We start from the raw sequence: 25,438 nt of genomic DNA, 5'->3' as shown, positions 1-25,438 counted from the left end.
AGTGCTTAGTACTTGAGGCTCAGTGCTTGAAACGTGAGACTAAGTGCTTAGTACCTGAGGCTCAATGCTTAGTACCTGAAGCTCAGTGTTTATTACCTGAGGCTCAGTACTCAGTGATGCTCCTTGGACAAGGACATTGGACGTCTTTGCAGAGCTGTTTTAAGCATGTGTTTACTCAGGTCACTGTCTGGGGCTGGTTTGAGTGTTTGAAGCTTGTTTATTTTTTGCATCTCTGTATCACCCTGGGTGTAGTGGTGGCCTTAATTATCTGTCTACCATCACTTTCCCGTGAGACTGCTGGCTCTTGGAGGCTGGAGCTCTAGCGTATGGGCAGTTGCTCAGTAGGACTTGAGGGGCTGACTTGCCCTCTGACCTTTGCTGTGTCCTCATTTTCTGGGTTTCAGTGGCCTGGGGCCGGGGAGCTTACTCTGCTGTGTGCCTGGCCCCGGCACTGGGGTGCTCCGGGCTTGCCTGTGTGGGCTCTCCACCCCTGTGATTTGGAGGCAGCTCCACCCATGCGATTACAGGTTGGTAACTGATCAGCTAAATTGGATTATTCATTACGGTTGGGATTGAATTGAAATTGCAAAGGGTAATTTTCCTTCTCACATTTCAAGGTCAGATGAGAGTATTTACTGTGTGGCCTCTGTTTATTTGGGAATGCAAATTGAATTTGGTGATTCGAATTGATGAGATGTTAGGAATGGAGAGCGCATCAGAGGTGGCTCAGCAGAAATGACTGGGAGGCCAGACTGCAGCTTTGTGGCCTGCTCCCTTGGCCGTTCCTTTGATTGGTAATTATTTCAGCCTTTGTGTTTCTTATTCTCTGGTTTTGTTTCCGCTGTTTGGATTTTTTTTTCTCAGAGAAATGTGCAGTGACGCTTGGAGGCATTTAAGATTGGAATTAGATGGTGTAAATAAAGACAGCTGCGTGCCATACTGGGCCCAGGCGGTGTGGGGCAAGGCCCACTGCTCCCTCTCCAAGGAGCGGGACCCGGAGAGGCAGACTGCCCACAGCCTGCCCTCCTGTCTCTGGTCCCCTGCCATCCCCCCACATGCCAAACCTACCACTTGGCAAGACCAATGGAGCCTGTGGTCCCCTTACTGTACCCGAGACCTGATCTCAGTGGTGTTGGTTGAGGCTGGCCACGCGGTGAGAGGGCACCCCCATGTGTAGACGGGGCTCTGGGTCTGCATAGGAGCCTGGCTTGCCACCTCCCAGCTCTGTGACTCCAACAAGGCTCGTTCCCTCATTGGGGAAATAGGGACATGACGGTAGCAATACCCACTCCTCTCAGATTCTTGTGGGCATTCAGCAAGATCCGGTTGTAAGAGCGTCCTTTGAGTTCTGAGACTTACGGCGCTCCTGGCTCCTGACCTCTTCTGCTTGTTTCTTTAGTCCCACGGGAAGTTTCAGAGAGGTAAATCGAGATGTCAGTCCCCACCAACTCTTTCTCAAGGCCGCCTCCTCAGGCACTCAGGAAAGCCCAGCCTCGCTTCTCCAGCCCATTTGAGTACGGAGGGTGGGTTCCCGCCCGGGCCCCCCCCCCCCCGCCCCCGTGCACAGGGGCAGGGGAGGGGAGTTCACACTTTGAATTCCTGCTGCCAGCTCCCGGCTTTGCACGTGCACGTGTCTTGTTGGGCAGGCAGAGATCAGTGGCTCCCTCATCAACGAGGAGTTGGCAGTCAGATGCGGCTGCGTTTCCTTGCTTCCCTCCTCTTGTAAGTCGCTGTTAGTTCCCCTGTCATGAGCGCCCCGGGATTGCAGTGGACTGCGTCCTGGCGGTACTGGCCTCCAGGCCGCACCGCTCACTGGCTTGGTAGGGACATGGCAATAGGAGCCTGGGTGTGGCCCCTCCTCTGGGACCCTTGCGTTCTGGGGGAGCATTTCTGAAACCAGTGCTTGTGGAGCTGCTGTGTGACTCCCGGCCGGGTGCCCTGTCCATGTGGCCGGGCCCATGTTCCCTGTGGCTGCAGCATGTGTACGCAGGGCTTGGGACGCCGTCCTGGCACACAGCTCTGCGGGGGGTGCTCAGAAGTCGTTCTCTTTCAGAATTCGCGTAGCGCTCTTCATCGGCAGATGCTTCAGAGCGGGGCAGGCCAGACCCCCCCTCAGCCTGGCCTCCAGGGCATCTCTGCGCAGCTTGCTGCCCTTGCCTGCCCCCTCAGACAGTCTGAACCCCGTCTGTGTCCCTTGCTTTCCACTCCCAGGAACCTCCCTGCCACGTGCCTGTCCCCTCCCTGTGGGATCGTGAATTCCGCATCACCTGGTTGGCCCTGCTGTCATTCCTCTCTTGGCCCCTCTCCTCTCTTCTTTGATGAGTCCAGGAGCCCCGGCTTTCCGTGGACTTGGACTTCGGACTCAGACTTACTGTGAACTGCGGGTGTGCAGTGGTGAGTACACACACCGTCTCTGCCCTGGTGGACACGGAGGGGAGAGAGGCGCTGACAGCTAAACGCTCGTCAGTGAGGCAGACGGTGATGTGAAGGACAAGACCGGGCCCCGCGCGAGATTGGGAGGGTCTGGAGCACGGTGGCAGGAGGGAAGGTGGCCTGAGGTGGGCGTCACCTGAGGCTCCAGCATGCTCGTGAGTAGACGGATGGCAGGGCTTTCCAGGCTGTGTGCACAGCACGAGTGATGACCTGGGGGCAGAGCTGGGCCCTGCAGAGGTGGCATGACTGGCTGGAAGACATCCCTGCCGGAGGTGGAAGTGGCGGAGGTGGGGAGTGGGGTGAAGACGAGTTCAGCTGGGTCTGGCCTGCACGTGGCTGTTTGCGTGTGACTGTCGGCGGCGGCTGGTGGAAAAGGAGCCGTGGCATGTTGGGGCTGCCTTTTAAGGTGGGTTTGCATGTTTGGTCAGGGGGGTATGGGATGGGCAGACTGCAGTGGGGGCCAGTGGGGAGGGGCAGCTGGGACCAGCCTGGCGGTACGCATGAGCAGCTGGGCTCAGGACCTGTGGAGGGGGAGTTGTCAGGTCTGCTGAGACCTGGCAAGGTGGAGAGGGGCAGGGGGGCTGGAAGGTGGCACCAGGGTTCCAGCCTGTGCAGCTGGTAAGTGGTGACACCCTTCGCAAGGGTAGGAAGATTCGAGCAAGAGCAGACCCTCGGGGTCGAGGCAGAGTCCGGCCTTCCCTCACGGGGCGGCAGCCTGCCTGGGAGCCTTGCGGCCCGGGCCCGGCTCCTTCCCTTGCCTCTCCGCCTGTTCTGTGCGCTGACCTCGGCTGGTTTTCGTTGTCTCAAGATCCCCCTTCAGGTGTTGGTCCCTCCTCATCTGCCTCTGCAGCGCCTCCCTCAGAAGGTCTTCCCTCCAGAAAGGCTCTTGTGTGAACCGTGGCCCTGTCCTTCCTTGGCCTGTGGCCCACGCCCCCAGGGCTTCTCTCGTCTTTCCTGCAGAGATGCTCTTGCAGACCGCCCAGGCTGAGGACACAGCTGAGGGTGTGAGGATCTTGCTGTGAGCTCTCCTTGCTGTTGTGCAGCACAGCTTCCTGCGGTGGCCTTTAGGACGGGACGAGGCAGACCCACCTGGGCCTGTGGCCCTGTGCAGTGAGGGCCTTGGGGCAGCATCTTGTGGCTGCCCTGGCCCCTCCTGGAGGGCGGGCGTGGGGCCTCTGCTCCTGCAGCTGGTAGCACGCTCCTCCCGCCCGGCGGGGCCTTTCTTGGAGAGTCCTCCTCACTCCGGGTGCTGCTTAAGCATATTTGGAAACGGACACCCTGGTGGAGGACCGGGAGTGCGCCTGTGGGTGAGTCCCACAGGATGGGTGCGAGGAGGCCGCGTGGCACGGCTGCTCCCTGCCGGCCCGGTGTGGGCGAGTGCTCTCCCGGTTAGCACGCTGTCCGCTGCTGCCCGGTGTGGGCGAGTGCTCTCCCGGTTAGCACGCTGTCCGCTGCTGCCCGGTGTGGGCGAGTGCTCTCCCGGTTAGCACGCTGTCCGCTGCTGCCCGGTGTGGGCGAGTGCTCTCCCGGTTAGCACGCTGTCCGCTGCTGCCCGGTGTGGGCGAGTGCTCTCCCGGTTAGCACGCTGTCCGCTGCTGCGTGGTGTTTTGTTGCACTTGGAGTCGTGCTGTTCATCTGCTGTTCACACTCCAGGCCGCAGCTTCCAGGATAACCCTAAGACCGCGAGGAAATCGCTGTGGCACAGGAGCCGGCCTCAGTGCCGCAGCCGCTCTGCAGGCTGCCTCCTGAATAGTAGGTCACCTGTCACTGAAGCCCCTCTGGGTGGAAGCCGACCACTCACCAAGCAGCCCTGTCCACCCCTGGGTGGCTCTGCGAGAGATTTCTCATCACTAGAGTCTAACGGCCCTCTCCCTGTCACTCTCAGACCACCTGAAGGCAGGGTGGGAGCCAGCTGCCGTGCCCTCCCCTGGGCCCGCCCAGGCTCTCCTCAGACGGGGAGGCCTCCAGCACTCTTTGCTTGCCCCTCGCTCTGCTCTTGGGCCCCTCCAGGTTGTCCCTTTCACGGCTCTGCACACACGGTGCCCTGTGCCTCAGAGGCTCCCTCTGGCTGGGTCTCATCTCCTGCTGCTTCTCCCCACCTCACCTGCTGCCCCGGGGCATCTTGGCTGCCCTTTCCTGTCGGGCTGGTGGTGACCTTGCTGTCAGCAGAAACTCTGACATCCTTTTGGTACGTGCTGCAGCTCAGTCGTGTCCCTGAGTCCTGATGGCACGCAGGGCGGGGGTCCTGGGCCTGGGAGCAGCACCTGACCTACGTGCCAATCATACTCACCGTGTCGGACCAGCCAGCTCTTACCCACTGTCCCCTCCTGGGACCTTAGCTCTGCCCTGTCCTTTTCACAGCCCTTCCCTGCCATTCGCTCAACAAGCAGACTTCTAGAATTTTCAGCTTCTGAAGATTCGCTGATGAGCTGCGATGGAGCCAAGACTTCCCTTCCTCCCCCCGCCCCGTACAGTCTTGGGGAGGGCTGAGGAGATGATGTCTGAGCACCAGATGGGTGCAGAGCAGGTCCTCGGGGCTGAGTCCAGGCCTGGGTGTGTCCTTTCCTTCCTGACATAGCACAGCTGGCCGTTTATGCCCCAGACAGAGAGATGAGTCACCTGTTTGATGGTGGCTTGTCTTGGCCTGACTGGTGGCCCCATGGGGTGCCCGGGGCATAGTGCTGGAGAAACTGGAGGCGGGCATTCCCATGTCCTGGTTGGGGCAGAGCGGCCTCAAGTGGATTTGCTTGTTGGTAAAATGGAGAGCTTAAAGATTGCGTGTGTTCCTCTAGCCCTAAGAGTCAGGTGCATTAGGGGTTTTGCAGAAGTGTGAGTAAAATTTTCTTAATGTTTCGTAGCTTCCTTCAAGAGTGTGATTACTCGGAATCCATGTGCAAGTGCCATCGTATTTAGAGCTTACCTGTTGGAGACCTCCAGCGGGCTCACGTGTGCAGTCCGGGCAGTGCCCCTGGGCACTTGTCAGAAACAGCTCTCAGTGTGGTCCGTGCTTACATGTGAACGTCTCTTCCAAGTGTTATGGATTCGAAGGTTGACCCGCTGTAGAGTTCTTATTCTGAATTTGGGTCTGGCTGTGGCCGTTGGCGTGTTTACACCCTCTGTGTTGACGTGCCAGGCAAGAGTTAGCATGAAGTCCTCGCCCCACACCAAGCCTCGAGCCAGGGCTCGACAGGGGTGACTGTCCTTCCTGGGACGGACAGCACCACCCTTGTCTGCTCCACAGAGGCGATGGCCAGGCCTTCGGGCCTTCTGTCACAGGGAACGTCTGTGACAGCTGTTGGTACCGATGCTCTTTCCTGGGCATCGAGGACAGCTTGGGGTGGCAGGCTGGAGTTGGGAGAAGGTAGACAAAGAGACCGTGGGACTGGCCGGGTCTTGCGGGGCCAGAGCCGGAATCAGCGCTGTCTCGAAGAAGGTCATTAAAACGTCTCCCGCCGCTTCAGAGTGTGCTGTGTCCTTTCATTGTTGCTTGGAGGCCGCTATTCTTGGGCCGGGAGCTTTCTGATGAAGATTCCATTAAGGGGACTGCAGTGGCCCATCGGAGTACAAAGATGGGTTCTCAAAGGCTCAGCCCTTGTTTCCGTCAGCAGATGCCAGCTCGAAAAGGCATTGATCGATAAACACGCCCGACTTCTCCTTTAAAAACTGAGAACTTCATTTTGAAGTCCCAAAGGTTCTCGGAAATGCCAGTGACCTCAGAGTTCAACTTAAGCATGGAACTCGAGGTTTAATTTTTTATGAGTTTTCTCTTCTTCACTTCACAAGAAAGGCTGAGTTTGAACGGAGAGAACGTCCCTGGCAGAGGGGTGCTGGTGTTGGGGATCAGGGCTCTGGGGTTTGGCAGGCCAGACGCTTCCGCGCTGCAGGGAGGTCCCTCCCGGGTGTGGGCAGAGCTGCAGACGTCCCTTTCTGGCCCCACATCAGTGCTTCCTCCCCCAGTGGCGTGCGAGGATCGAGGATCAGGGAGGCCACCTGTTGGCAGGTGGTTTGAAAATCTCATTTGGGGCAGTTTGACTGGATTCCGTGTGGAAGGCCAGCCCCTGCCTGTGCCGGACGGTCCAGTGACTCTCATTGCCCAAGGGCCTCGCTCTCTGTCCTCCCTCTGTCCTGCGGCGCTCCGGCCCCCTTCCCTGAGCGTGCCGCGTGCTGTTGCTCTGCTTCCCATGGGATTATGTATGAAACGTGAACCCCTCCTGGCTGCTGACCCCCATCTGCCAGCCCGCTGCTGCTTTCCTTGGTATTGAACGGACGTCCTGAGAAGGTGGCCGGTGCTGCCTTAGTTCTCCTCACTTTATCTTGCGCCCTTCCCAGTCTGCTCCTCATGCGCTTCCCTTCTGCACCTGTTCTGACCCCTCCATGCCCCTCCCAGGTGGCTCTGGGCCCTCGGAGAGCTTCTACCCTGTCGCCTGCTGTCGCCTCTGGAGGGCCGCTCTTCTCCCTGTGGTTTCTGAGGGTCCCCGAGTCAGAGGCCCCTCCTTGACGACCCGGCGTGTCCTTGCCTCTGGGTCCTTCCCGCCTCTTCCCCTGCACGTCCTCTCTCCAGGCAATCCAGTGGACCTCGATTTGCCTCCCGTCCCTCCTCTGCCCACTGTAGTTCCTGCTATTTCTGTGGACAGCAGCCTCCCTTTCCCATGCTCGGCTTTCCTGCTGGTGTCCTGTGTCCTGTCCAGTGGGGATGCAGGGGAGATGTGGCAGGGCTGGCAGGAGGAAGGGGCGTGTTCCTTCCCTTTCCTGGAATGGGCCCGCTGGCGTCCTTTCGCTTCCCTGACTAGTAGCCGTCACTCCCAGCAGCAGCTGATGCCCGTTCGCAGTTTTCCTGGCGCTCAGGGCCCCAGCTCAGCAGGCTGGTGCTCTTCCGAAGCCTGGGTCTGACCCCGGCGGTGCCTCCCCAAAGGTCCAAGTTCCCGTTCTCTAAGTGTCTAGATTTAATGGTTGCACCCTCTTCCCTTGGTTCTCACAGCCCAAGGAGTGGAGGCTCCTTCCTGAAGTTGCTGCCTCCTTCATACCATAGGGGTCTCTTTCCTTCCCTTCCAGTTCCCTGCTACAGCTTTTTCCGGGTTAGCGGCACTTGGTGTCACCTGCCTTCTGTCATGTGCAGGTGTCTGTGCCTGAGATGCACACCCTGGGACGAGAGCCGTGTGGTTGGGCGTGTGCTGGTGGTGGATCCCTGCTATTTCTCCAGGGCCCGGGGAAGCTTGTCGCTGCGACTCCGTGGACGCCGAGTGAATGAATGAGTAGATCTGAGCGCTGATGGTCCTGAGCGAGGCTCTGCAGAGTCTTCAGCAGCACCGTCTCCTGGAATATGCTGAAGTCGGACTTTTAGGTCTAGCTCTGTCTGTTAAAAAATTGAGTACGTGAGAACTGTCAGGCCTCATGCCAGGCCATGGGGACGTGGGGTAATGCAGGGCTAACAGGCCTGAGGAGAGGGCTCGTCGTGTGGGCCCGGGCCGGCCGGGAGGCGCTCAGGCCGGGTCTGCAGTGGGGCTGCCCTCCCGGTGCTGACCCTGCTGGTGTGCGGCATCCTTCAGGGTCGAGTACCCTCCGGCTTCATTCCTTCCCGTCCTGATTGCATGCGAAGCATTTTGTCATCAGGAGAGACAGGTTTTCTTTCTAGCCGGGCATCAGAGCTTTGCCAACCTGGGCTCAACCCCAAAGCCCTGAGGGGCTCTGTCATCTTCCTGGGGCGCTGCCAGACACGACTGGCGCTGCATCCTGCAGGTGACGCATTGGTTTTTATGACATCTTAGGACTGGGCTGGGCACTCCCTGTCACCTCCTCCCAAGGGGCTGAGGCCCCCCAGCGTTTCAGGGACCTGCACAGGGAGCTGACAGCCAGCAGACTCAGATGCAGGTGTCCTGTGTAGGCCTGCCCCAGCTCTGCTGCCCTGGGCCCAGGTCCCTGGCGCCAGAGGGTACTCGGAGCTCTGCACCGGCGGGCGGCAGTCGCCCCTTCTGTGGTATACTTGACCTGCTTGTGGTGGGGAGGCCTGCAGTTTGACCCCACACAATATGAGTGCATCATGCTCCTGAAACTGTGGGGCTTGGGCTTTATCAGCCACCCCCAAGGCTGTCCCCAACAAGTGTGTGCTCAGAACAGCTTCTCAGAGCAGCCCCTCCCCCTGAGCCTAGTCACCTGAAAGATGGCGTTGGCCACATTCTCGCCTTTGCGTGCCTGAGCCGGGTAGGAGGGCCAGCCTCTGATTAAGCCACGGTGGTGGAACGGTGATTTGAAGCCCTCGCACATTTCCCCACCTGAACTCGAGGATTCTGGGGTCCATTTCACAGCCCTTGATTATTGGCCTATAAAGAGTTCCGAATTGAACTAGAACTGAAAATAACCTCTTAATATGTCTGTTTCAAATGAGTATTTGTACTTGTTTTTTATTTTATGCTTTTGGTTATGAAGCACCTAGAGGTGGCAGGTGCAGGTGGCCAGCTGTGCGGTTGGGTTAAGTATTAGTGTAAGACTGCCACGGCTCCATCAAGACAAAATGTGAGGCCCGTGAAATGAGAGCGTTGGCCTAGCTCTGGGGGGTCTGAGGCCTTGCTGTGGGCCGTCTCGGGTGGCCCAGAGAGGGGCTCTCTGCCGAGTCTCTTGTAAGGATCTGTTTTCAAACTATGCTTACCTGCTTAAAGAATTAGACTAAATTGTAATGAAAAACCTAGTACTCACTCAGACGTGAGACAGAACAAATGAGCATGTTGCAGGCCACTTGAGAGAAAGTGTGCTCTGCCATCCCTGTGAATTAAAGTTTCCTTGGAATCGTGTAATTAAAGCAAAAAGGAAATAATTGGATGGCAAGAAGGCTACCAGACTGCAGGTGTCATCCATAGCCACTCATCTGAAGTTGGACATTTTCAAAGCAGTGTCATTGTTCTCACTGATTGTCAACTCAGGTAAACTTTACAGTTGTCACCTTGTAACATAATCCTAGTAATGTCCTGTTTCTGTTTTTTTCTTTTGAGATTTTAAGACTTTCCTTTTGGCAGAGGTTTCCTCTACTTAAAGCAATAGCATGAACACCTAGTTCCCCACCCACAATTGATTATGTGCCCGGCCCCACACCCACCTGCAGGCTCGGCTGCTTTCCCAGGATGGCTTCCCCTTTGGTCCCTCTACAGAGATCCCTTCCTGGGAGTCATCCTGGTCATCGTCCCCTCATGCACGCACACGGGGGAGTCTACCTGTGGGCCTGGGGGGAGGCAACATTGGGGGTGCAGAGTCATGGGAGTCATGGGGTCTTCCCGCTAGTTTTGGGCCCTGGCTGCCATTTGCTGTGGTTCTTGGGCTGGCTTCCAAGGAATGTGTAGGGTCAAGCCAGGTGCAGAGGATAGCCCTGGGGCGGGACCATGAAGGACTGATGGCTTAGTGAGAGAAAGCGAGGCGAAGACCGAACTCTGAAGGCACTTGGCTGCTGTGCCAAGAAGTGGGGATGTCAGCGTGTGGGTGGTTGGGAGTGGGAGAGGCCTCTGCATCAGGGTCCCGTCCTTATCTGGGGTCTGAAAGCATGGCCAGGGGCCAGTTACTGCAACAGCAGTAATGCAGGTGGGAAAGGACGAGTGTGTGAACTGAGGTGGAGGCGCTGGGAGCGTGGAGGGGCAGGAGGTGCGTAAAGTGGAATGGAGAGGAAGCGTCAGCCCGCCGAGGGTCCGCGGGAGCAGGCCTGTCCCAGCCTGGCCCCTTGGGAGGAGCCCCGCAGGAGGCGTCTGGGCCCCGTGTTGGAGGTCTTGCCAGTGTTCGCCTTTGCACAGTGATTCTGGAGTGGCCCCCGCACCACGCTGCACATCTGCGGCGCTGCGATTCGGAGGGAAGTGCTGGCGCTGGTGATTGCGCTCATTCAGAAGTGCTGTCTCCCGAAGCGCCCCACCGCCGACAATTTTTCCCATTGTGTGTGGAGTGAGCATCCCCTCCCCCGCTGCCTGCCGTGTTCTGGGATCACCCTGGTGTCTATTTGAAATCCAGAAACTCCTGAAAGGCTTTAAGTAGCTATTCAGAAGTGAGGAAATGACAGTGAGCTGGCTGCACGTGCGGCTCTATTTTGGGACCTGAGTCAGAGTGTCGTCCTGGCCCTGGGGGCCCGTCGCTGGGGTGCTGTCCTGTGGCCAGGCCTCATTGCTCTGCCTTTCGCTTTTTCTTGCAGTGCCCGGGGGCTGGAGAAGGTCAGGCAGCAGCTCCAGGAGGAGGTGCGCCAGGTCAGCAGTCAGCTGCTGGAGGAGAGGAAGAGGCGGGAGACGCATGAGGCTCTGGCCCGGAGACTTCAGAAGCGGGTCCTGCTGCTGACCAAGGTACGGAGCGTGGCGGGGGTGGCCAGGCCGGTCCTGCTCGCAGAGGGCTTACCTTCCGGGTCAGCGGCTCCCAGTGCAGCCCCCATGTCCATTCTTAGTCTTTTCTCTCCAGGCCCCACGTTTGTCAAGATCCCTGCCAAACTCAGTTTGCTTCTTGGCCCCCGTGACTCACGCCCCACTTCTGGGTCAGCTGGCTTGTGGGCCGCCTGTGAGTCATGTCAGTTCAGTGGAGCGCGCCCTCCCCAGGAGGAGCATCCTGGCAGTTTAGTCAGTTGCGTGTTTATCCTGGATCACCGGGAGGGTTCTCAAATGCAAGAGCGAGTTCCCCCAACCCAGCTGTTTCCTGTTGGGACCATGGGGCCTTTCCAGACATCTCTCCAGCACTTCACTGTCCCCTCCTGGTTGGGGGGCAGAGCCTGCTGGCCTTCCCCGGTGACCTGGGCTATTGGTGTTGGCCCTGAGCCCCTGTGTCTCCCCCAGTGGGGTCAGCCCTCCCTTAGGCCCGGGGGACGGGGGCAGCCTTTCCTCCTCTGATGCCCATGAGCACAGGGTAAAGCGCAGTGGGTCTGTGGCCCAGGGTTTGTGATGAAAACCCGCAAATGCACTGGGTGGCATGTGCTCTCGTTCCTGGCCTCTTCTGTGGGGGCCTGATTCCCTCTAATTGTTCTGTGCCTGATGTCTGGCTCGATAAGCAGAGTTCACTGGAGCGTGAGTTAAGGGTTTTGTGTGAGAGAGCGTTCTTTAAAATGTTGCTTTGGAGGCTGAGATTTCCGATGTGGAAGGAAAGGACCAACATTGTCCCCAGATGCTCTCTAGGTGGGGGCGAGGGTGTCTGGCTTGCTGGCAGAGACTCCTCCGTCTGTCCTCAAGCCCGTGTTGCGGGGGCCGCCCCCAGCCTCGGGAAGATGGCCCACCTGGGAGTATCAGGCGTGGTGTCTGACGAACGCTCACCTGTTCTTGACCATTTGTGATGAAAATCTAGGCTCTTAGCTGCTGGGACCTCCTGGCTGTGAAGCTTTTATTCTTTGTTTATTCGTTTTTTGTGAGGAAGATGGGCCCTGAGCTAGCATCTGTGCCCATCTTCCTCTCTTTTGTGTGTGGGCCGCCGCTGCAGCATGGCTTGATGAGCGGTGTGTAGGTCTGCACCCAGGATCCGAACCCGTGAACCCTGGGCCGCTGAAGCAGAGCATGTGAACTTAACCACTGCACCACCAGGCCAGCCCCTATGAAACTTTTAAAAAACAAGTCATATTTCAGTTACTAAAACCCTGCCGTGTCACTCAGGGCCCTGGGTCCAGAGGCTTCCCAGGTCAGGCTTGGCCCAGCTGTCCTCACAGGCCCCAGGTGCTGCCTCTGAAGCCCTGGCTTTGCTGGTGTCCTGCAGGGGAGGCATCCCCAAAACGTCCTCACACGCTGCCACCCGGAGCTGTCAGCTGCCTTTCCCCAAAGCAGAGGGTGCCGTCCAGGTGCCTAGTTGGCTGTGGCCAGCTACATGGAGCCAGCCTGTTACGGCCTCACTCCTCCTTCCCTTCTTTCTCGAATGTACTGTGTGTCTGCCGGTGTCGGCTCTGCACGAGGGGCCAGGATGCAGGTGTGTGGTCACAGCCCCCAGGGAGCTTACAGTCTAAGGGGACGAGAGTGGCAAGCGCACACACTGGCCAGTCGTGAAGGAAGCACATGGAGCTCGTCACACGGCAGTTTCTGGAGTTGCTGGTGGCTCAGCTGAGACCTGTGGGTTCACTGTTGTGAAGGGGCGCGTGGAAAACCTGTCCTTGTGGTAGAGTGCCACGGCTAGCAGTGCCGCCAGGTCATGCCGGATATGTGGGAGCTGGAAGGAACACGATGACTTCAGTTTTGGGGGCCCGGCTTGCAGGTGGTTCAAGAACCGCAGGTGTGCCCACCCCGGGTCACAGGTGGGCGCAAGGATGGCTGAACAACAGAGGAGCTCAGGGAAGGGGTGAGCCGGGGCGAGGCTGTGTGCGGCTGGGGCAGTGGGGCGTCTGGACGTGCCATCCTGTGAGTGAGAGACACAGGGTGGGCAGGGGTCTCTGAGGGGGGAGCACCGAGCTTTCCTGGGGTGACCAGTGGGAGGGCTTTTCTCTGTGACCTCAGGAAAGTCGCTCAGTTTTTCTGGGTCTCCATTTTCCCGTTTGCAGAGCAAACAGCTCAGGCTAGATGACCACGGGGTGTCTTGTGAGCGTGCCGGCCGTGTCTGACGCTGAAGTGGCTTAGTGCCTCATCCTGGTGGGGTCTCGTGCAGACAGTCCCACGAGGTCCTGCGACAGCCAATGAAGGGGAGGACAGGGCAGAGGCTCTTCCAGGAAGGGAAGGTTGAGCTGTTGTGCACTCCAGCAGCCCCAGTTCTGGGTGTTCGTCTGAAGGACACGGGGCCACTGTGTTGAAGAGCTGTCTGCACCCCACCCTCACTGCAGTGCCATTCACAGTGGCCAAGACGTGGCAGTGACCTGTGTCCAGCGACGGGCGATGGACACAGGAGACGTAGTTCATACACACGATGGAATGTTACTCAGCCACAGAAAAGGAAATCCTGCCCTTTGTGATGACGTGGATGGACCTTGGGGGCATTATGCTAAGTGAGATGAGACAGAAAGACAGATACTGCACGACCTCACTTAGATGTGGAGTCTAAAAACCTGACCTAGGAACAGAGCGGGCTGGTGGTTGCCAGAGCTGGGGCTGAGGGCTGGAGGAAATGGGGGAGGGCAGTCAAAAGGCATGAACTTCCGGTTTGTAAGATAAATTGAAGAAACAAGGAAAAGTACAAACCACACAAGGCTTGGTCCGACCCCTCCTCCTGAGAGGCTCTGGGTCGCCCTGTGCCACGGGGCCGCAGCTCCCCTGTCCCGGACCAGTCGTGTCCCCAGCCCGTGAGGAAGTTGTGCAGGCTGTAGGAGTCACCCTGAGAGGGAGGCTGATGACCTCATGGGCTGTTTACACGGTGCCCCCTTAGGAGGAAAGGAGGCTTCGGGAAGGTTTGTTGAGTGAGTCCAGGATTCGGCTGGTTCAGCAGGTTGAAAGCCACACTGGGAGAGGCTGTGTGGACTGATGGGATCTGATTTTGTCCTCTTCTAGGTCTTAGTAGTAGATGATGGGCCCCCCGTGGCCTGAGCCGTGGGACAGAATGGTGGCCCTTGGAGCTCTTGTGTGAGCAGCGGGCAGCCTCATCTGCTGCCTGCCTCAGTCGTGTGTGTGTGTGTGTGTGTGTGTGTGTGTATGTGTGTTGCTTAGAACGGCACCTGGGACACAGTGCTCTGCGTGTCCCATGTGGACGTGCACACGTACAGGGGCCTCATCTCCGCTCAAGTCCACTCCCTGTCTGTCTGGAAGGCGCCCCTTGTTCCTGACGTCTCCTCGGGCCCCAGGTGAAGCAGCCCCTTCTTTCTCCAGGCTCCTCTGGCACCTTGGCTGTGGGGTGCTGTGACAGACCGGGAGCCTGGGCTGAGCGAGCCTGGCGGGTGTTGTGGCCTGGGGCCGAGTGTAGGAGCTGTCATCGCTGCTGTTGGAGCAGGCTCACAGGCAGGCTCCGGGACTGCTTGTCCAGCCTCTTGGCCACTCAGGGAGCTCTCCCGGCTGCATTCGGAGGAGAGCCTGGGCTTTTGGGGCCTATGTCCCGTGCGAGGTTTGTCCTGGTTAACGTCCAGTTGGGGATGGCACCCCATCTGCTCTGTGGGGGTGGCAGTGGGGCCTCGTTTGGTTTCAAACGATTCTTCTTTTTTAGTAAACTTTATTTTTTAGATCACTTTTAGATTTACCTAAAAACTGTGAAGACAGTTCAGAGGGCCCCTGCACCCGGCAGCCCCATCCCCATGCTTCACGTCACGTGGCACATTTGTCACCATCTTGAACCAACACTGACACGTTCTCATGAACTGAGGTCCCCGCTTTCTTCATGCTCCTTGAGTTTCCCTAATGCCCCCCTCTTTTCCAGGACCCCGTGCGGGGTCCCAGAAGACTTCCAGTCCTTGGGTTCCTTCGGCCCCGGGGCTGTGACAGTCTCTCAGGCCTGCCTTGTGTCTGAGGCCCTGCAGTGTCGGGAGGGCTGCTCAGGGGTCTATGGAAGGCCCCCTGCTGGATCTGACGCCCCTCTCGGGATTACCGGGTTCTGGGCTGGGGAGGAGAACCCCAGAGGTCCGGTGTCCTTGGCATCACGTCGTATCAAGGCCACACCGTCGAGGTGACTCGATTGCCTGGCTGAGGAGTGTGCCGGGTCTCCCCCGTCGGCTCCCATCTGCCCCGTCCGCACTGTGCCCTCTGGAAGGAGGTCACCCTGCACGTCCCCCCACTCTGGCTGGGGGCTGCTCCCCTCCTGGAGGGCGGAGTGGCTGCCATCTGGAACTCTCTGTACAGGAGACTCATCTCTCCCGCCCATTTATTTATTTAGCCACTTAGTGATGTTAGGATGGACTCGTGGATGCTTCTGTTGTGCTCTGGCTCGTAATCCAGTTCGACGTCATCTTGTAGCTTTGGCCTCTGGGAGCTCTTTCAGTTGGCTCTTGTGTCCCTCTGATGCATCCCATCAGTGCCTTCTGTTTTCTGAGCACTTGCTTCCTCTCTGGCGCTAGAAGGTGGTCCAGGCTCACCCTGTGTCCTCCTGCCCAGTCCTAGAGCCAGCCCTCGCCCCAGGGTCCCAGCTTCCTCTCACTGGAGGTGGTGTTAGAATCCACGACCCCTGGGCCCTGGGTGTGCTTGTTGCTACCGGGGTGGTATCGCCTTTGGGCTCCCGCAGCCGACAGAGCCCAGAAACCTGTGTGTGTGTGTGTGCGTACTAACTCGTGTGTATGCTAACTCGTGTGTATATACTTAATCTATAAACATTTCTACACCTAGCCCCCTGGCTCTCTAGTGACTGAACACACGTCCACACTGACATCTCCACCTCTGATCCCCACCATGTGATCGTCCAGCCCCCTCCCCTTGCTGACCCGACCTCCCGCCCCATGGTGAAGGCCTGGCTCCCGCTGTCCACCATCCACCTTCCTTGCTGTTCCGCCCAGCTCACCGTGCGGCAGTGTGAGGAGTGTTAACACCAGATGATAACTTTTTGTTTTGAAATAATTATAGATCAAAGGAAGTTGCAGAGACAGGGCAGAGGGTTCTCCTGTTTCCCGCAGTGTCCCCAGTGGTTCCATTTTACATAATTATGGCATGGTAACCTGGTGTTGGCACAATGTGTGTGTGGGTCTGTGTCACGTTATCCCTTGAGTAGATTCTTGTGACCGCTGCTGCAGTCAAGCTGAGGATGATCTCCTGTGTCCCCCTCAGTCACACCACCCCTTTCCTTCATCGGCCCGATGAGGGGAACCGTAATCTGCTTTCCTGCCTAAAATCCTATTGTTTCCAGGTGTTATATAAACGGAAGCAGACCGTCTGTGGCTTTTTGGGACTGGCTTCTCCACTCCGCTGAATGCCCCAGTGCCCCAGATCATTGCGTGTGCCAGCTCTCGTCCCTCTTTATTGCGAGCAGTATCCCATGGCGTGGCTGTGCCACAGTTGGGCTAATCGTGCACCAACTGGAGGACATTTTCCCTGTTTCCAGCGTTTGCTATTGCAAATAAAGCTGCTCCTAGAGTGGTGCACGGGTTTTGTGTGGTCATGGGTTTTTATTTCTCTGGGATAAATGCCCAAGAGTGCAGTTGCTGGCTCTCAGGCAATGGCTTTTGGAGCTGGATTGCTGGAGTCCTGCATCAGCGGGGGCCCCTTGATTGTTGGGGAGAAGATCCCAGGAAGTCTGGGGGACTGTTTTGCTTGCCCCGTTCGACTCTGCCTGGAGACAAGCTCCTCCTCGTTGGGCAGAGGTGTGGTGGTCGGATGGAGCGGCGGGGCCTGAGGCTCCAGTTCGCTGGGGCGCGCAGGGTTGAGATGCTGTGGTGGACGGTTCTTCCTTAGGCCTCACGTGGACCGTGTACTGTGCTGCTGTGGTGGCCCCACGCCGTGGCAGCTGGGAGCAGCACGAGCGCGCTAACTCCTGGTTCTGCAGGTTGGGGTCCTGGGCTAGGCCGCCTGCCCCCTGGGCACCAGCTCCCACAGGACCCCGTCGGCAGCTCAGCCCCTGCCGGGCGCCGGTCCCGAGGCTCCCTGGGAAAGTTTGCCTCCAAGCTCGTTTGTGTCGTTGTGGAATTCGGTTCCTGTTGTTGTGGGACCGAGGGCCCTGTTCTTGCTGGCTGTCCTTGCTCCTGGAATCTGCCCGTGTTCTTTCTCATGCTTTCTGTGTGGCCCCTCCAGCAGTGCTGGGTGCAGAACCCTCTCACGCTTCAAAGCTCTCCACCTTCTCTGTGCTCCATCTCTCTGGCTGCGATGGAGAAAGTTCTCTGCTTTTAAAGGCTCATATAATTCGATTGGCCTACCCAGACAGTCCCGGATAACCTTATTTTAAGGTGCATAAGCTTAATTTCATCTGCAAAAATCCCCTTTGTCTTGTCAGGTAACCTGATCAGGTTACTGGCCCACCATATGTGTGGTCGAGGATGGGCAATGGTGTAGATGTCAAGATCTGAAAACTCGATGCCTGCAAGAGCCAGGCAGACTGCACATATGTGGGATGGGCCCGCCCGCTGCAGGGCTGGGCGTGCGCCGTCCGAATCAGGCTGCCCATCTCGGGCTCGGCCACTGTGGTCCCAGAGGAATCTTCTGAGTTTGAGAGAAGTCGGCAGTTTGGATATTTAAATGAAGTGTTTCCATTTACAAATCGTCTTGTGGGTCAAACAGTGTTCTTTTTTGTTTTGGAGGTGGCAGTAGTTTAGTTTTACTTAAGTGTAGTGCTCAGAAAAACAATTAGTCTACAGAGTTCAAGGTCGTCCTTCTATTTACAATGAGTAAGCGCCTTTCAGAAGATTTGGCCCTTGACTATCAACAGGTAACAAAAAATGTGGAGCACGTCAGGAGTTTGCGTGTCATCCTCATGCAGGGCTGTGCTCATCTTCTCTGTGTCGTTCCGGTTTGAGTGTATGTGCTACCGCACAAGCACCAGACCTAGTGTCGTTGGGGGCTGGAGTGGGCCTGCAGCCCGTGGGCCGTGCCCCCTGCTCTGTTCTCCTGAGATGATGGGGTGCTGCGGATGTTCCCCGTCGGAGCCCCTGTCACATCGGGGAAGCCTCCCACGGGGGGCTGGTGGTGTGGCTTCCACCTGTGGAGTCTGCGCCTCGTTGCCCAGACTGTGTCTCTTGGCGTTTGTGAACGTTTTACTTGGCTTCATTCTTGGGGATTTTCTGTCCTTGAAGTCCACTGCCCGGGGCTCCCGAGGCAGGAAATTTCCACTCTTCGCTCCCCCGGCTCAGCAGGTTGGAAGCGGATGGCGCTTTCTGGCCTAATTCAGTCCTCACCCTGACCACGGTGCTCGCGGCCGCCGTGTTGAGGGAGGGAGAACGTAGGGATTGATTGCCCGGCACTACTGGTTATTTATCCTGACCATCGTTCGCAGCCCTGTGTGGGTCGATACCAGCCGCCTGTGCAGCGCCCGGGTCTGGCACACGGGGATGCATCTGGCCAGTGGCGTGGTGAAGCTGTTCACCAGGCGGCCTGTGGAGGGGCGCGGTGAATTTCGGGGTGGGTAGCGCCCGGTGCACATCCACCGCTGCCGCCCACCCTCTCAGGAACCCTGTGAGCTCGGCCACGCCGCTTGCTCGTGGTTGAAGGGTGCTTCCTCCTCAGGCGCCTCCAGGGTGGCATCTGTCAGGCCTCGAGGATGTTCTGCTTTCTGGTCTGTCGTGCTGGGCAGAGACCCCAGCCTGTCTCTCTGTGGCAGAGTGTGGCCAGTGCACTGCCGCTGCCCTCTGCTGCAGCCTGGGCCAGGCCCGCGGCAGCCCCGCTGATGGGGCTCTGGTGCCTGTATCCCGTCAGGATCCTGTGGTGTGCTTGACATTTCAGTGTACAGTGCTTGGAATGTGTGAGTTCATTTTGAGACCTTATTAAGCGGCTCCAGTCTAAGGGTTTAATTGTTACTGATAGCTAAGAGCATAATTACCTTGGTAAAATACCATGACTATTTTAAGCAATTGAAAATTGGCTTCCAGAACTGGGTGAACACAAACCATTTTCCTATTTGAAATGAGCTATTTCCAGTGTGCCCCTAATATTCCACAATATGCTTACAGAGTCTTATTTATAGAACCTAAGCAGTGAAAGCTAACTTTTAACACGAAGAAAGTTTTTAAAATATAAGTAAAAGCTTCCCCTCCCCTCTTTTCTGCACCCTCCCTCCCCTGAAATTCCAGAGTGGAGCCATCTTTGGAGAAGGACACAGGTTATTGGTATCCTATCTACCCCGAGGTCAGAGCGGATGTTTTTGTGGTGATGACGGCCCCCCTTGATGGGTCCCTGAGTGGGGAGGTGAGAGATGGCACGCGCCGGAGTGTCAGAAGAAGATCTGGATTCTGAATTCTGGGAACATGCCGGATCTGCACTGGCACCTCTGTTGCCAGGAGCCGATTAACCCAAGGCCCCTTCTCTGGAGAGTGGGGGAGTCCCAGTTGTCATTCCCGTCCCCCTGGCTTTGTGGCTTGCTAGGAGGATCAGATGTCCTCATACCCCTGAGGTATCCTTGTAGATCAGAAAGCCCTTCACCAACACAAGTGGTTGTCCTCCAGTTTGAAGACCTCTGCTGTGGGATGTTCACGGGCGGCAAGCCCTGCTGGCTTTTCGCCTCATTCCCAGGTGAGCTGGGAAAGGACAAGATGGCTGGGATTCCGACGTTGCTTCCACTCTTGGAGACGATGCAGGGACATGGGAAGACTGGCGACTTCATCTGCAACACACAGTTGAGATGAATTCAGATCTCAGAGGAGAGCTGGAGAGCAGATAGAGACCTGTCAGCGGAGATGGCTGCTGCTACTTAAGGAGCAATCAGATCCTTGGCACGAGGCGAGCTTTTGGGAAATGGAGGCGGAAGTACAGGGGGTCTCTCAGAGGAGTTCAGAGCTCCTCCTGCCTCGTGTCCAGAAGAGGTGGTCCCAGAAGAAGGCTGTTCCCCACCTGGTCTGCTCACGATCCATAGGCACCTCGTGAGCCAAGCCTGGGAGCCCTCCCTGGGCCAGCGGAGCAGGTGTTGGCTCAGGGGTCCCGGAGTGTCTTCTCGCTCCACTCCGCTGGGACTTCCTCCTCCCTCCACTCTGCCGGGACCTCCTCCCACCTGGCGTTGGCCTTGTGCCCGCGACGCTCCACTGAAGGCTCCCGGTCCTTTTCTGATGGAGGGGCTTGGGTTGGGTATTGGTATTCATATGATTTATTTTGAGTTAAATGTAGGTCTTTATATTCCTCGTATTTACTTGGCAGCTTTAAAAAATCACCTAATTACGTGGGAACTGTAAGGGTGGGGCACTCCATGTTGTTCTTCGGTGCTCACTCGTCCAGCTGCTTGCCCAGCGTCTCTGGGGTCAGCATCTCAGCAGCAGGGAGGTCCAGCCTCGCACCAGCAAGGCACGTCCCTGTGGTTCTCTGTGAACCCCAGCACCTTCTGGAAGCTGCCAGCATGTGGGAGGTGTTCTGGACCCCATTTTTCACCCATGATACGAGGATAGACTGTTAGCTCTGAGATGCCTCCACTCCTTCCTGATTTCAGGTAACTCAACCCTGCAGGGATGGTGATGTGGAGAGGGCAGAAGGAGTAGGGAGACCTCAGGTTACTCTGGGCTAAAGTGGCCCCCCCCGTCCTTGAGTGCTGTCCTGGACGGGGTGATGGGCTTCTGGAAGGAATGTAGGCAGGTAATAGGTGCTGCGTCCTAATGGCTTTGTGTCCCTGGTGAGGGCAGAGGCCAGTTGTGGGGGATGGGTGGTCCACTGTGGGTGTGGGAGAGGTGGGGTGGTGGTCCTTGTGGGAGGGGGCAGGTGGGTGGTGGTCCTCATGGCAGGGGGCAGAGTGGGTGGTGACCTCCTTTCTTCGGTCACATTGGTGTTTGGAGTGCTGGCTCACAGAGCATGTTCACGTTGAGTTTCAGGGGGGCCTGTGCAGTGTTTTCCGGTGACTGCCCAGTTTGCATCCCTGGCGGGTGTGTGAGTTCTTGCCCCTGGCTTTGCACTGGACTTGTGGCTCTGGCTGGGAGCATTTGCTGCTTAGTGAGGTACTTGCTGCTGTGTCTGCATAGCGTTTTGATATCTGGTAGTGAAATCCTCCAAATTTGTTATTATTCTTTAAGATTCTTTGGCTAATTTTGGTTCTTTGCATGTCCTTATACATTTTGAAATCGGTTTGTCAACATACACAAAAAACTGCTGGAATAGTATTAAGATTGCGGTGAATTTATAAATCAATTTGGGGAGAAAGGACATTATAACGTTGTTTTATCTTCTAAACCAGAATGTTACATCACTTCTTCCATTTGTTTAGATCCTGTTTAATTTCTCTGAGTAATATTTTGTAGTTTTTAGGGTAGAAGTCTTGCATCTTATTTTCTAAGTGTTTTCTGTTTTTGATGCAGTTTAATAGTATCTTTTTAGGTTTCTGTCTTCTGTGTGCTTGTTACTGGAATATGGAGCTAGTTCAGTTTTGTCTGCTGACTCTGGACCCAGGAGCCTGGCTGAATTCACTTACTGTCATGGTGGCTTCGACACAGACCCGCCTGGAGCTGCGCGTCCCGCCCGGTCCTGCTTCTCTGCCAGCCCTTGGGCCTTGCCGCTCGTCCTCCCCGTCGTCTTGTGGGAGCCCTGCTGGACGGTGGGAGAGGGGATGCCAGTGGGCGTCCTTGTCTGGTCAGATTTTTGGGAAGCTTCAGTGATCGACTGCGAGGTCTGATGTGAGCTGTTTGTTTTCTGTAGATACTCTTTATTGGATTAATGGAATCCCCTTCTATTTGTTGTTTTCTAAGAGGTTTTATCATAAATGCCTACCCCATACATTTTGATGTGGGTTATTTTTATTATTGCCGTCAAAATATTTTCTCATATTCTGTCTGGATTTGTAAAGGCTGACCTTCAAGCAAGGTTTACATGTTCAAAGCACATAATGTAGGCGGATGGGAATGCTGAAAAGGAATCGAAAGAAAGAACCCAAACTTACTCGTCCACTTGCTCCTTTATTTTTTTGTCCCACTGATTCTTACAGAACGTATCCTGGGAGCCAAGCACTGTTCTGGGCTGGGTTGAAAGAACAGGAAGCCGAACAGGCAGCCTCTGAAGTAGGGGTCTCCTGCTAGGTGGGAGAGGATGAACAAATGAATGTGGAGGGCCGTGAGGCGTTCGTGCTGTGAAGGAAAGTCACAGGGGAGCGTGTTGGGGGAGGGGACGTTAGGCCTTCAGCGGGTGTCTTGGCAGAGCCCGGGAGAAGGAGGGGACCAGCACTCAGGAAGGGAAGGACACACGTAGATCTCTCACGCTGGGGCCTGTGGGTGGGGTTTGTTTTCTGGTTTTTGAAAAATACCTGCAGATCCACAGGAAGTTGTGAAGATGGTAGAGAGGTCCCATGTACCTTTCACCCAGCTTCCACTGTGGTAACATCCTGGGAAATCATAGTGCAGTATCAAAACCAGGCCTTTGACGTTGGGACAGTGTGCGTGTGCTTTTGTGTCACATTATCCTGTGCGTAGATTCGTGGAAGCATCACTCAGTCAAGACACAGAGCTGCTCCACCACACTGGAGACTTCCTGCGGGCGCCCCCTGAAGCCACACTGGCCTCCTTGTCCCCTAATCTGTTTTCCATCCCTGATAATTTTGGCAGTTCAAGAATATTATGTAAATGCAGTCACATAGTATGTGACCTTTGAAAGAATGTTTTTTTTACTTTATCCCTTTTAGAGCAGTTTTAGGTTACGAAAGATTGAGCAGAAAGCACAGAGTTCCCACACACCTCCTTCCCCAACCCGCAGCTCCCCTCTTGTTACCATCTCGCGTTAGTGTGGTACGTTTGTTACAATTGATGAATCATTAATGCAACGGTATTATTAAAGTCCATCGTTCACATCAGGCCTCACTCTGTGTGTGGTACATTCTGTAGGTGTTGGCTGTAATGCGTGATGTTGTGTGCCCACGCATCCCTCCGTCCTTCCCGCCCCAGGCCTGACGACCGCTGGCCTCTGGCTGTCTCCATGGTCACGCCTTGTCCAGAGTGCCGTGTGGTTAGGGTCGTGCAGCAGCAGCCTTTTCAGACTGGCTTCTTCCACTTAGCAGTGTGTCTTGAAGGTCCCTCCGGGTCTTTTCACGGCTTGATCGCTCATCCGTGTTGAGCGCTGCGTCATGTTGCGTTGTCTGGATGGACCACAGTTTGTCCGTTCTCCTGCTGAAGGACATCTTGCTTGCTTCCAGTCCTGGCAGTTTTGAACAAAGCTGCCGTACACGTCATTGTGCAGGTTGTTCTGTGGAGGTGTGTTTTCACCTGAATGTCTAAGTCGCACAGGAAGAGTATGTTTACCTTCGAACTCTCCCGACGCCAGCACAGCCTGTGGTAATCTGTGCCCTCTGCTCGTGAAGCTCTTCGCACACCGTGTTTCCTTTCCTTCCCATAGAAGCTCTTTGAGATGGGGGTATTTCTGTTTTCCCCATGAGACGCAGAGACACAGAGCAGGGGAGAAGTGATGTGGAAGTTGGAACCGAGATAACGGGGGTTCTAGTTTCCACTCTGGCCTCCTGCTAGTTCCCCCCCCCCCCGCCCCCCATCAGGCCTCCCTCATAGCAACATCTCATCTCCAGCTGCCAGCATCTTAAATGTCTCTGCTTTTTGTTTTCATTATACCTCTGAGCATAATTGGGTGACTTATGGAACATCTGGGAGCCTGGATGTCGTGTTCCAAGGGAGCTGTCTGCTTTTCCTGGGTGACAGGAGTGTTAAGTGAGGTGGCACCCACTGCAGGGACTAGGGCCATGCAGCAGAGGAGCCCCGTGCAGGGAGCAGTTATGTGGAGGAGGAGCCCCCTGCGGGGAGCAGCTCTGTGGAGGAGGAGCCCTGTGCAGGGAGCAGCTCCACTCGGAGGAGGAGCCCCTTGCAGGGAGCAGTTCTGTGGAGGAGAAGCCCCGTGCGAGGAGCTTCTCTGTGCTGTGAGTAGATTCTGCATAAGCATCACCCCTGCTCGCTAGGTATTGCCTGGGGTCGGCCTGCAGTGTGATCAATTCCTCTTGGTAGCAGCTGTTGTGTTGCCCCTGTGCCCACCCGGGTGTAAACCTGCACCTGGCAGCATGCTCCTCCCTCCTGGGGCCTGAGCACAGGCATGTTGCTGACAGCTCCAACATCGAGGCCTCTCACCTTAGAGAAAAGCAGATTATGTCCTTTTCTCTTGCAAGAGAGCATAAACGCCCCTAGCTGCTTTTGAGCACCCATCTTCATCCTCTTTCCACATCCTTCTTTAGACTCTGTGAGTTTCCTAATCTTATTAAAAGGATTTCTCTTGTACGCCTTCTTTTTTAATGCTGACACTTCTTGGTCTTAGGTGGCACAGAAGGAAATACTTGACATACTCAGTACGTAGTCTGCCTTCTGAAGAACGGCAGTCCTTTGAGGGTGTCTGACTTGTGCTCCCTCCAGAGCCCTTTCTCACGCACCCTCCCTCTGCCAGCACCGAGGCGTGGAGGATGGCCCCATGGCCCCAGCTCCAGCTCAGCACACTGAGGCCAGAGGGCAGCCTGGAGACTGGCCCAGGCCACACAGCTGTAGCATCGGGGGGCGCGGGGGCAGATGCTGGATTGCTGTCTTTGATTGCTTATCATGCTGGGCCCCAGCCCCCGCGCGTGGTTTATTCTGCGCTTTGCTGCTTGCTCCGTGTGTAGACAGTGAGAGGACGCTTCAGTTGGAAGCCGTCCTGTTTTGGGTCCTTGGAGGTGGGCAGGGTGCACCTGGTCCGTGCAGGGACTTGGTACCTTTCAGTGCAGGTCAGTCTACCTGTCCATGGGAGTCCCAGTTGTCCTTGTTGGACTGAAGCAGCTGCTGAAGTCGCAGCCCCGTTTCTGAGAAGGGGGGTTACTAAGCCGCAGCGCTGTCAGCGTTATGCTCTGTCTGGGACCCTCATTGTCAGGGTTTGTCGTGCAGACAAATGCCCTTTGTGATGTCCTGGGCCCAGTGACGTGGCGCCTGGTCTTGAAGGGCCTTGCCAAGGTGTGTGGAGCTGAATTTGACCAAAGCCGTCCGTCCCTCCAACATGAGATGGGCTGAGGAGCCATGGGTGTTTGAGGGAAGTGGCTTCTGCAGCCTGGGCTGAGGCTGCGCGAAGGGCCATGGTGATTTCTTCGTAAGCCAAGACGCGTGTAATAAGATGGGAGCTGATGGTTGAGACACACGACGTGGGCAGGCAGTGTGCTCAGTGTGCACGTCGTCATCTTTACCTTCTGCATGTTAGACACGGGAACACTGCAGCCCGAGAGGCTACGTAACGTTCAGAAGGGCTGGATCCAGGCCTCCGATCCTGGCCTGACTCGACACTTCCCCTCCAGAGGGGCCGGAGCAGCTCTTCAGGGCATGGGTCATAAAGCGTGAACGAAGCACGTGGAATTCCATGGGTCATAAAGTGCGGACGAAGCACACGGGATCCCATGAAGATGCAGAGTTTGGGTCCGTGGTTCCCGGCATGGATGACCTCCTGCCTGTCTGACCAGTTCCCGGGTGCTGTCCTTGCTACCCATCTTTGACAGTGTCGAGTGGCAGAGTCCAGTCCATTTCAGAGACGGGAGCAGGGACCTGTGATTGACCAGTCACATGGTTATGCCATAGCTGAGACACAGGACACTGGAAGTGTGTTCTTATGCTCGTGGTGCCTGGTCCAGACGGCTG

The 25,438-nt window shown here is 56.5% G+C and overlaps 1 protein-coding gene and 1 non-coding gene across 18 annotated transcripts in view; one reads left to right on the top strand and one right to left on the bottom strand.

Annotated features, from left to right (window-relative positions):
• The window catches only part of MAD1L1 (mitotic arrest deficient 1 like 1), a 420,727-nt gene that overhangs the window by 151,919 nt on the left and 243,370 nt on the right, over nt 1-25,438 (top strand). For all 17 annotated transcript variants that reach the window (XR_011424443.1, XM_001490482.5, XM_023655119.2 and 14 more), the window contains one exon: nt 10,592-10,736. Coding sequence is in view for 9 of the 17 variants with exons in the window: in XM_001490482.5 (XP_001490532.1) it covers nt 10,592-10,736 (145 nt within the window). In the remaining 8 variants the exon portion in view is untranslated. The remainder of the gene's footprint in view (nt 1-10,591; nt 10,737-25,438) is intronic.
• Nucleotides 17,617-17,721, bottom strand: LOC111767651 (U6 spliceosomal RNA). Its single transcript, XR_002799463.2, has one exon. It is a non-coding gene; the product is annotated as a U6 spliceosomal RNA (small nuclear RNA).

The sequence above is a fragment of the Equus caballus genome, chromosome 13 (assembly GCF_041296265.1).
Source record: "Equus caballus isolate H_3958 breed thoroughbred chromosome 13, TB-T2T, whole genome shotgun sequence".
In the NCBI taxonomy this organism is placed as follows: Eukaryota; Metazoa; Chordata; class Mammalia; order Perissodactyla; family Equidae; genus Equus; species Equus caballus.
This window is presented reverse-complemented; position numbering and strand designations above follow the sequence as displayed.